Raw genomic sequence first — 12,061 nt, 5'->3', positions numbered from 1 at the left:
CTCAGGCCATGTGCTGCAAAAAACCCTCCCCCCGATCCACATTGACTGGCAGTGGCTCTCCAGGGTTTCGGATAGAGGACATTCTAGCCCTTCCTGGTGAGGTCAGTGACTGAATCTGGGACCTGAGCTGTGGCCCTTCTCCAACTCCAGTCAGTCCTAGCTGGCACATTCAGTGACCAGGAATGCTGTGGACTATAGTTCCTTCAATATCTGGAGGAAGAGGAGGAGGAGGAGGAGGAGGAAGATGCCCCCCATCTGACTGGGTTGTTCCAGCCACTTTGGACTGCTCCAGGCAAAGTATTAAAAGAACAATAAAACCTCAAAACACGTCTTGAGTGTGACCTGACAATCTTACTAACTTCCATTCTCCACAAATAAAGTTCATTAAATCAGGTTCATGTAAACAGTCTGTAGATGAACTGATGCGCTGGACAAAATAAACCTGTTGAAGGGCAAGGAATCCCATAAATGGGCGAAAACATAAATGTGATCTGTGAACTGCCAATTAGTGCCAATAGCAGTTTTCCTTTTGTGGCAAACAAGCTTGGAGTGTGATTTGCAGTAGAATTTCAGTGTGGGGGGAAATGCTAAGCTCCATCTCCCTGCATGCTGCAGTTCTGATTGCCCCCCGCCCCCAAACTGCTATTTAGATCCATGAAATCCAATCATATATTTCTTGAAATGTTTAGCCTGGCATTGATGATGGGTGGTTTGGTAGCTTCCTGTTGCTGTGGTTACTGTCATTAGAACAAGATGAACATGTGAAACTGACTCAAATAGAGGATGATCATTGGTCCATCTAGTCCAGTGTTGTCTACTCTTAACTGATGGAGGCTGTCTGGTCTCTTTCCCAGCTCTGATACGAGAGGTTTTTTTAATTTGGAAACTGAGTCTGGGATGTGGTTATGCAAAGCAGGTGTACTTCGTGTGAGACAACCAGCCTCATTTAATCAACAGTCTTAACTCTAATTATTTTTTTTTATAAGATATTTATTAAGGTTTTCAGAATATTACAAGACAAAAAAAGGAAAAAAAATACAAAATAAAAACAGTTAAAAACAATTCCTTCCTTCCATTACTTAGCCTTCATTTGCTTATTTCCAGAACCTCCTCACACCTCCCTTTTTTGTATTCCAATTCAGTTATTAGTTCAACAAATCCCTCCCCTCTTTATGTATCCTAATCGTTAATCATAAAGTATTTGTAATTTTAAATTTTTACCTATTAATAAACCATTTTTTTTTTTCATATTCCCTTATAACATTTCGGCTAAAGACCACTTAGTTTCTATCCGACATCATTCTGACATTCATTAATTTTGCAATATTTCTGTAAATAGTCTTTAAACTTTTTCCAATCTTCTTCCATCGACTCTTCTCCCTGGTCTCGGATTCTGCCAGTCATTTCCGCCAATTCCATATAGTCCATCACCTTCATCTGCCATTCTTCCAAGGTGGGTAGATCTTGTGTCTTCCAATACTTTGCAATGAGAATTCTTGCTGCTGTAGTAGCATACATAAAAAAAGTTCTGTCCTTCTTTGGCACCAATCGGCCGACTATGCCCAGGAGAAAGGCCTCTGGTTTCTTCAAGAAGGTATATTTAAATACCTTTTTCAATTTGTTATATATCATCTCCCAGAAAGCCTTGATCCTTGGGCACGTCCACCAAAGGTGAAAGAATGTACCTTCATTTTCTTTACATTTCCAACATTTATTATCGGGGAAATGGTAGATTTTTGCAAGCTTGACTGGTGTCATGTACCACCTGTATATCATTTTCATAATATTCTCTCTTAAGGCATTACATGCCCTAAATTTCATACCTGTGGTCCACAACTGTTCCCAGTCAGCAAACATAATATTATGTCCAAGATCTTGTGCCCATTTAATCATAGCAGATTTCACCATTTCATCCTGAGTATTCCATTTCAACAGCAAGTTATACATTTTTGACAAAATCTTAGTTTTGGGTTCTAACAGTTCTGTTTCCAATTTTGATTTTTCCACCTGGAAACCAATTTTTTTATCCAAATTGTATGCCTCCATTATCTGATAATAATGAAGCCAGTCTCACACTTTGTCTTTTAATTTCTCAAAACTCTGCAATTTCAGTTTGTCTCCTTCCTGTTCCAAAATTTCCCAATATTTCGGCCATTTGGCCTCCATATTGAGCCTTTTCTGAGCCTTTGCTTCCATCGGTGACAACCACCTTGGGGTTTTGTTTTCAAGTAAGTCCTTATATTTTATCCAGACATTTAACAATGCTTTCCTGACAATATGGTTTTTAAATGCTTTATGTGCTTTAACCTTGTCATACCACAAATAAGCATGCCACCCAAAAACATGATTAAAACCTTCTAAGTCCAAAATGTCTGTGTTCTCAAGAAGCAGCCATTCTTTCAACCAGCAGAATGCTGCTGATTCATAATAAAGTTTAAGGTCTGGCAGGGCAAATCCACCTCTATCCTTTGCATCGGTTAATATTTTAAATTATATTCTGGGCTTCTTGCCCTGCCAGACAAATCTAGAAATGTCTCTCTGCCACTTCTTGAAACAGTCCATCTTGTCCAAGATTTGCAATGATTGAAACAGAAATAACATTCTTGGCAATACATTCATCTTTATAACAGCAATTCGTCCTAACAAGGAAAGCTTCAGGTTTGACCATATCTCTAAATCCTTTTTCACTTCTGACCAACATTTCTCATAATTGTCTTTAAATAGGTTTAAATTCTTAGCAGTCATGTTAACCCCCAAGTATTTTACTTTCTTAACCAATGTTAAACCTGTCTCCTTCTGAAACCTCTCTTTCTCAATCGGTGTTAAATTTTTCTCAAGCACCTTAGTTTTTAACTTGTTCAACTTAAATCCTGCCACATGACCAAATTCCTGAATCAATTCTAATACTCTTTTAGTACTAGATTCTGGCTCCTGTAACGTCAATACTAAATCATCTGCAAAAGCTTTCAATTTGTACTGTTTAGCTCCGACCTGTATACCTTTAATCAGACGGTCCCTTCTGATCATATTTAGCAAAACCTCCAGGACCGAAATAAACAGCAATGGGGAAATTGGGCAGCCTTGTCGTGTCCCTTTCTCTATCTTAAATTCCTCTGTCACCACATTGTTAACTATTAGTTTGGCCTTTTGTTCTGAGTAAATTGCACTTATACCATTTTCAAACCCTTGACCAACCCCCATCCCCTGAAGATTTTTCTTCATGAAACTCCAAGAAATATTATCAAAGGCTTTCCAGTCTTAACTCTAATTAATGCATGAAGGAGTTAATACCATAGAGTAAGCTGTCCTGCCAGGCTTAGTGAGATCACTTCCCCTCACCTTGGGAGGAACTAGGTAATCAGGCCTATCATTCTTGCCCAGTCTACCTGAGAAACTTAGTGTATGAAGAAGCTTGAGCTGATTGCTCCAGCTCAGAGCGCATGGCCCTCACAAGCCACTCTTGAGTTCCCATACCAATAGTTTATTTCACCAATTTGTACCTAAGCCAGGTTTTACTGCCTGTACAACTTTTTCTGAATGCTGTATGGAAAAGCACATGAGTCAGACCTTAAGAGAGTTTGTAAGTAAACCATTTTTAACTTACCAATCGTGTGGTCTTTCTCTATGCTCAGGGAAGAGGGAAACTTTGGAACTCATTTTAAAGGGCATATTTTAAAAATCTAACAGACTATATTTCCATGCTTTACTTTGCTCCATGTTTTGTGATTTTAAATCTCTGCTGAGGTTCTCTTGCCAAAGAGTACTTGCCCCAAACCTGGTTCTTGGCATCCAGGAATTCACCTTTCTGTGCCATAATTTTGCTCCTGTATCAACACTTCCACTGAGCTAGAGACCCTGCCAAAGATGCAACCTCTTCTCTAACAGGTAGGAAGACTTCAGGATTTGAAGTCACAACCCTATAGCCCACCTGATGAGAAAAAGTGTGAGGCTTATAAATCAATGAGTCTTAATGGACAAAAACCAGATACTGGTAGTACAGATATAGGAAAGCTGTTCTTTGTGATCACAAATTCAGAATATCCCTATATTCAGTCATAAACTATGAAGAATAGGATGTCTTAATTTCTCACCCCAACCCCGCAAAGGAAAACCATACATATGTGAAAACAGCAAAGAATGTTATAGATGAGAGTCTAGTTCATCAGTTGTAAGATACAGCTGATAAAGTGGACTCTGGACCCCAAATGCTTATGCCATCATATATATTTCTAGTCTTTAAAGTGTCAGATCTCTTTGTTGTATTTGCTAACGTAGTCACCTTTCTGGGAATAAATATATATGATGATACTTTGGGGAGAAATACAATTTTCGGTGTGTTGTGCCCTAGCAGTGAAAGTGCTGTAGAAATGTTGGCTATGAGAAATAAAATCTACTTGCAGCTTGCCATAGTTAGCTCTGCCTTTTCACACTGCTTTGGCTTTCCCGTTGTTGCACAGATTGAAACCATTTTATCGTGGAATTCCAGATGGATTCCAATGCCATCAAACTGCAAACTTATCCAAAATGGACAGATACTCACTATGCTGTTCAGCTGTAATTGGCACTCTTGTGGACAGTCTCTGCAGGAAATGGAATCAGCATGGCTGCATACACTCTAATCTGTCTATATTTTATCCTTCCAGCTGCCTTTCTTTGCAGCGATCCTTGTGGTGGGCAGCCACACTGAACTCATTCTGCCTCTTCACTGGATGAATAGGACAACCATTCTCCTTTTACCCCATTTAGTTTTAGTGACTATAATTTACAATATAAAGACACTTTAGCTCCGAAGCATTCATTAGCATCTTATTCCTTTAGCTAAATCAATTTTCGTCCATTCTGGGCTTTCCAGTATACCACTCTGCACTTAGTTTTGCATTCTTTTATTTTTTAAATGTTCCTTTGTCCATCCAAAATCACATGGATCAAACCGGACAATAGAGGCGATGCAAACAACATTACTTTCAGAACCCTTTGATATGAATAACACAATCAACACATCCAACACAAAGATATTCCTCTCTGAACCCAGAAACACAAGTCCCTAAAACACAGGTCCTCGATTGATGCCACTTGAACAAGCCCAAACAATTTTCTGTTTCTTTTCAAGGAAATGGAAATCGAATGAAGCACAGCCTCTTGCTCATCTCATACCTTCTGTATTCAAAGCTGTCATTGTCTAGAAGAATATGTACATCTATAAATACCTCCCCAATTGTTGTTCTGTTGAAATAGGCAATGAAACTACAGAATCATTGAACTGCATGTCACAAGGATGCTTAATCTGGAGCCTCATTCTACATGGACATGCAACTGGTGTTAAGGAGTGGGGTGTGAAGTCCGTGTGGTCAGTATGTTCATAAATCAAGGCAAAATCTGCACATTACATGGAAATGTGTTTGTTGCCAGCACAAAGGCTAGCTTCTCAGAGAAAAATGAATTTTGGAAAGGACCTGTTTTGAGTGAAATGATGGATGACAAGGAGGGTGCTTGTTCCTTTCTCCACCAGCCTTTCATCCCACTCATAGAGTTTCCCCCACTGCTTACCCCCAAGAGTTTTGAAAAGCAAGAAAATAAGCATTTGGATGAAAAAAGCAGGTTGGAGATCTGGAGCAGGAAGAAAGCTCATGTGGAAAGCGTTAAGTAGCCACTGTCTATTCACTACCTTTTCTCTGCTAAAAAGTCCCTTCCAAACGTGCTTTTCTTCAGAAACAATGGTCATTGAGGCTGTTTTACATGGATTTGCATGACATATGTAACTTACTCTTTAAGCGAAACTAGAGTGCACTTTTTTTGTTATGAAAATAGAAGTCATAGGGAAGCCTGAGCAGCCTGGCAGGGTAAGGTTGGGGTGGTAGGGAGAGGGAAAGTTTACTTATTTCCCTTGTATGGTGTTGATAAAATCACCCCTCCAAAGCTGCTGTTTTCATTTCTAAGGGGAGCCTCCATTTTGGTGCCAATGCAAACTATCCTTAAAATTCAGACAGCAGCTTCAGGAAAGCAATATTATATTTTGTACATTGCCTTGAGATACATATGTGGCAGGTCATTAATAATAATAGAGGGTGAAATTCAGCGTCACGCTAAGACCAGCGTTCCATCTGCACAAGCTTATCAGTTTGCCAGGTGGAACGATCCTCTTTCCCTCCACAGTGTTCTGCAGGTTCTCATGATACCTCCCTTGCACAGGTCTTGCACAGATGGGGCTCATTAGGTCAGTCCTGCTCATTTTGTTTTTGCCAGGACCAGTGCAGGGAGAGAAAGAGTTAACCGCCCCCTTCTCTGCCCAGCCCTGAAGCTGGTCATGCTTCCCCAGCTATTTACACAGCTAAAAACCTATGTACATTAATTTCCTTTACAAAATTAATGTCACACCTCATTTGGCCCTGAGTCTCCCATTCTATAAGCAGAATAAAAAGTTCTTGCAAGAGGGTACCAGCAACTAGGATTTGCAGCATCTTATACAGCACAGCTATAGTAGACAGGAGCTAAGGTTTAGATGGGAAGCTTCCTTCAAGTGTATCTTTTGAGCACTCAGCTGGAATGTGCTGGTAGCTGTTGGCTTGGACTTGGAGCTGAATGAAACTTAACTTTTGTATCACATAGTTAAATATGCAAAGAATGGCTGCCTCCAAGTCAGAGATCTTTAGTGTTGCTGTGGCATTGTTTTCCCGCAATTAGCTGGAAATGGAATTAAAATAGAGGGTCCACACAGTACTTAGTACATTTCTGTATTGTCATCAGGCCTGGAGGCTAGCTTTGTGGCAGGCTGCAGCTGGGGTCTAATTCTGACACTGGTAGGTAAGAAGCAAATGAGTCAGAGGCAGGGGATGTGATCTCTGGCAGGCTGCAGCTAAGGTACGTTATCAGCTAAGCTGGTTGTTTCAAATCTACTTTCAGGAGTAGAAACAAAGGGCAGGGTTCAACTAATCAGGCCCATAAGCGGAAGATGAGTGCAAAGAATTCCACTTGTGCAATGGAACTTCTCCCCTTCTCACCCCCCCAAAACTCCCCAAATTAACTCTTGGGTCTTGGAGGTGGGAAGATCCCCAGAACAATGCTCTTTCCGTCTGGCAAACTGGAATGCTTGCCCTGATGGAACGATCAGCACAGCACTTTGTTGAATTCCTCCCAGAACTGTTTTTTGCAATCATTTGACTCTTATTTTAAAAGAATGCTTATTTTCCCATGTGTGCTTGAGCTGTTGTCAGGAGGAATTAAATGATAAGAGCAAATCCTCTTTATTGATGATATCTGAGCTTAAATCACGTCAATTCTTATTTATGTTTCAAAAACTGTGCTGCCTTGGCGTGGCATCTTTAATCTAGAGACTAATGATGTGGCTTGCGAAGGAGACACACACACACACACACACACACACACACATTTTCTGGGTAAACTTTTCTGCATATGGCCAATAGTAACAGAACAGCTGTCATATACCAACCACTTTAACTCCTCCCCCCGATGAGTGCTTCTGTATGCCAAGTCTTCATTGCCTTTATTTCACATGCTGGCCACATGACCCAGAAGCTGTACGCCAGCTCCCTTGGCCAGTAAAGCGAGATGAGCGCTGCAACCCCAGAGTCAGCCACGACTGGACCTAATGGTCAGGGGTCCCTTTACCTATCATTGATGGAAATGATTACCAGCTGCAGAGATCTCAGTGGCACCACCCTCTGGTGGTGGCTTCTGCAACAGTGGTGGCAGTGACTCCCAGGGCAACAATAGTAGCTGTCCCCCATAATACTCATGCCTAGTTTGGCGATGATATCTCCCGAGGTGGCAGAACCTGTGCCAAAAAATTGAAGTCACACCAAAGTAATGCTTTGGTCCACTATCTTGAGTCAAAATGGCACCCAGCATCTACACAGCGCTGAAGTCCTCCAGCCCCACCTTGGGAATCCTCATGCTGAGGTTGGTGATGATATCTAGTGGTGTCTGAACCTATACCAGAAAATGGGCAAAAGTCAAATGAAAGTGACATTTCAGTTTGTCCATTTGATTCAAAATGCTGTCCAGCATCCATCTCGGGAACCCTCATGCCAGGTTTCACGATGATATCTCAAGAGGTGGCCAAAACTATAGAGAAGAAGAGTTTGGATTTGATATCCTGCTTTATCACTACCTGAAGGAGTCTCAAAGTGGCTAACATTCTCCTTTCCTTTCCTCCCCCACAACAAACACTCTGTGAGGTGAGTGGGGCTGAGAGACTTCAAAGAAGTGTGACTAGCCCAAGGTCACCCAGCAGCTGCATGTGGAGGAGCAGAGATGTGAACCTGGTTCACCAGATTACGAGTCTACCTCTCTACACCACACTGGCTCAGATAGACAGCTAGTCAGACTGACAAACCACTTACCAAAATATGTATTAGGTGTGCTTGTGTAAACAACTTTGGGAAGCATTGCATTTTAAAAATATATTTTTTCTTAAATAAAATAAGAAAATACTTGGAATTAAAGTATTTTGCATTTTTCAAAAAGCAATTTAATAGCAGTAGATTCAGGGTATTATTGAATGAAGAGCCCAACGTGAGTCACTATTTAATATGACCTCAGCAAAACAAGATGTCATATTGTGTGGTCCCATATGTTACTCATACTTCTTTAAAAACGGAGATATTAGGTGATTCAGAATTTGCAATATGCTACAGATATAGCGAACAGGAAAAATGTTGTTAATGAAGGAAAGCACTTTCTTTGGCCAAGTTTTGAAAACTACTTTCATACCCATGAGACAAAAATGAAATAAAAGATCATATGAAACACAAATAAGCGAATTAACCTCTCTGAGCCACTCCAGAAGGATACTGTGGTCAATATCAAAAGCCACCAAAAAAAATTCTTTTTGATGCTCCCCTATATCTGACAAACGAACCAGGGTGATCAAGGCAGTTTCAGCACCACGACCAGGCCTGAAAACAGACTGAAATGCATCCAGATATTCAATTTCCTCCAAGCAAACCTGAATCTGGACCTTCACCACCATCTTCAGCAGCTTGCCCCAAAAGAGACCATTAGCCATTGGATGATAATTGTTTAACATTTGTAGGTCCAAGAAGGTCCACTTAAGGAGGAATAACAAGATAGCTAGCTGTTGGCAATTTCCGCATAATTATTGGCACATTCTAGGAACTGAATGTTAAAGCAAAGTATCTGCTTTTGTGAAAGTTAGGAGTTAGGGCCAAACTAAGAATGATATTAGTTGTATGCATGCAGGGCCCATTTAATGAATAGAATGCATTCGCCATAAATTGTTCGTTAGGTGAGTATTCACATAACGAGTCCATGATTTAAATTATTTCTTATGGAAATATTTCTAATGTGGGATTTGTCCAATCTCTCCCTCAACCTCCAAAGGGGAAAAAACTGATTTATCCGATCTCTCCTGCTCCCTGATTCATCTGATCTCACTCCCCCTCCACTCTGTGGTTTCTGCCCGAAAAGGGCTGCTACCGACCAGCAAGGCACAAGCAAACAAGGAAGTAAGAAAGTTGACTGTCCAGATATCTGAATCTGCAGAGCATGCTGCAAGATTTATTTAATTCTTTATGTGCGGATAAGTGGATTTTTATGATAGTGAGGATGTGGATAGCAGGGCCTGAGTGTATGAGGGGAAGCTGAATCACTTGCTGCGTGTGATACCAATGAAAACTCTCCCATCTGCCATTAGCCCCTGGAAGTGAGCTCACATAAGTGCCAGGAGCTTCTTAGGATTAAAAGACCCTTGGGAGTGATTTTCATCAAAATCACTGTAGGGGGCAAGAATGAAACCCCCACCAAACACCATTGCTCTGATCCAGTTTGCCCGCCCCCAGCACCTATTTAAACGGGGGGGGGGGGCACGATGTTCAGGTTAATTATCCTTACATACAATTATCATCTGTCAACATCCTGTTCTAGGTCAAATCGAAACTTCCAGGGGAGGCTGGGTTGGAGGAGTGTTACTTACTGAATGGGCAGGGATACACCCAAACGAATAAAGTCAAGATAAGCTGTTCAGAATCGCAACAGGCAAGGAAGGCAAAGCACAGCCTGTCAGGACCCTGGACAGATCATTGAGGGAGAAACTGGCTGGAATTCGCCTAAGAAGAGCTGTTGTCTGAGCAGCATGAAGGCCTGTCTGGCCTGGGCCAGCTGTTAACCTCATTCCCTTTGGGAGCTATCTGTGGTCCTTAAAGGGCCAGTGCATGATTCTTCAGCCACTGAGTCTTAAAGCACAGGTACAGCAGTGTACACTCCATTGGAGTTGTCCTCTGAGTCTGAAGGGTCAATAATACCACATCCTCCGATCTGGAAAGTCTTGGAGTGGAGGATGACGGTTCTCTAGGCAATTCCTCCTCCCCTTCTAAGTCTTCCTCAAAGCCAGGTGGAGGATAGAGGCCAGAAAACCTAACATATTTTGGCCCGTAATATGTCCACTCAGGTTGCTGGGGTACATTCTTTGGAGCTTTGCTCTCTGAAGCTAGATTTGATTCTCACATTGTTTGTTAAGAACACTGAGATTAATAGTCATGTAGAAAAGGTAGTGAAAGTGTGGCTGCATAAAAATACATATTGATCTGAACACACACTTCAGGAAGCTGACACGAGTATTAATATTTGGAATATGTATCTGGGTGGGCAGAACACACCTCCCAATAGATCACTCCAGTTTGTCTACGTGTAAGAATCTTCATGTACAAAAGCACAGAGTAAAATAATGAGAAAAGCCTTTTAAAGATAAAAACGCCTCAGTATCACCAAGAGCTAATGACATGACCAGTTAGCCTCTGAAGCTAGAATGGGGAACCTGTGGCACTCCAGTTTTGGGGTTTATTATTTTTTTGCTGGACTACAGTTCCCATATTTGGCCATGCTTGCTAGGGCTGATGGGAATTGAAGTCCAACAACATCTGGAGGGCCACAGGCTCTCCATCCCTATTCTATGGCACTAACACACATTAGATCTTTTTGCTGCTACTGAGTGACACAGTTGCTCTTCTGGTTTGTCTGTGGGATGAAAGTACCTGGGACCTGGGAAGGTGTCCATGGTTTTGATCTCTCAGATATGGAAGTTCAAACAACTGCCATACTCACATTTTTGTACAACAAATTCACGCCTAGTGGCCTGACTATGCACAGATGACACAAGTGCCAGTTGTCTTGGAGATAATCTGGATTGAATCTATTATAATTGATATGCTTGGCAGGGGGTTGGACTCGATGGCCCTTGTGGTCTCTTCCAACTCTATGATTCTATGAAAGGATGGATTTTCTCCATAGGAGAGGATAAATTAATGGTGGGGGGACAGGACCTGTTTGCAAGTAATGTAATTTCGGTGTTTGAAAAATTTCTTTTGCAGATAATCGCATTTGATGAGTTAAAGACAGACTTCAAGAGCCCTATAGATCAGTGCAACCCAGCGCATGCGGTGAGTTCTGTTCTGTTATTTTATAGTAATTTAGTTTTGATAGTAATGCTAAACTGTCAACAAAAATATGGATTTGAATCAGGATTGCCTAAAAGTGAAATTTATTTTAATATGTAAACAGGGTGAGTCTTGATATAATTATTTCTGATTCAGAAATGAGGGGTGTTGGAATGGAAAAAGGCACATACCAAGGGTTGACTCACATAACTGAAAATCAGCTGTGCTTTTGAAGGGCAAAGTCAACATGCATTACATATAGCTTGTCATGTGGCGAAGTGGTCAGTTGATCATCTGGCCGTTCTCATCGTATGGACATGTTGACTCCCTGTGGGTAATTATATGAGTGAAAATACATTTTATTGCATTGCTCATAGAGAGATTGTTGCTCCATTGCTCCACCATAATGGCTGTGACAAAACTACGGTACCCCATCCCCAGAAATCCTGACAATGGGCCTAATGAGAGGTTAGAGGATGGTTTCCCACTATGTGAATGAGCCTTGGCCTCACATGCTCCTCTTTCCCTCTCCTACTGCATGCCAGAAGAGGAGATCAAAAGCATCCTCTTGAGTTTTAAACAAACCACAGTGCTCTGTTTTATGTTCAGAGTCGATGAATTTGTTTTGTTTCAACTTGAATTAATGAACA

General features: G+C 41.2%; 1 protein-coding gene across 2 annotated transcripts in view; it reads left to right on the top strand.

The window, feature by feature from the left end:
• Positions 1-12,061, top strand: part of CNIH3 (cornichon family AMPA receptor auxiliary protein 3) — a 68,228-nt gene that overhangs the window by 30,122 nt on the left and 26,045 nt on the right. For both annotated transcript variants that reach the window (XM_081000329.1, XM_081000330.1), the window contains exon 2: positions 11,346-11,414. In XM_081000329.1, coding sequence (XP_080856455.1) covers positions 11,346-11,414 — 69 coding nt within the window. The remainder of the gene's footprint in view (positions 1-11,345; positions 11,415-12,061) is intronic.

Source organism: Podarcis pityusensis, assembly GCF_964106645.2.
Source record: "Podarcis pityusensis genome assembly, chromosome: 3".
In the NCBI taxonomy this organism is placed as follows: Eukaryota; Metazoa; Chordata; class Lepidosauria; order Squamata; family Lacertidae; genus Podarcis; species Podarcis pityusensis.
The sequence above is the reverse complement of the archived record's forward strand: the minus strand, read 5'-3'. Positions and strand labels throughout refer to the sequence as shown.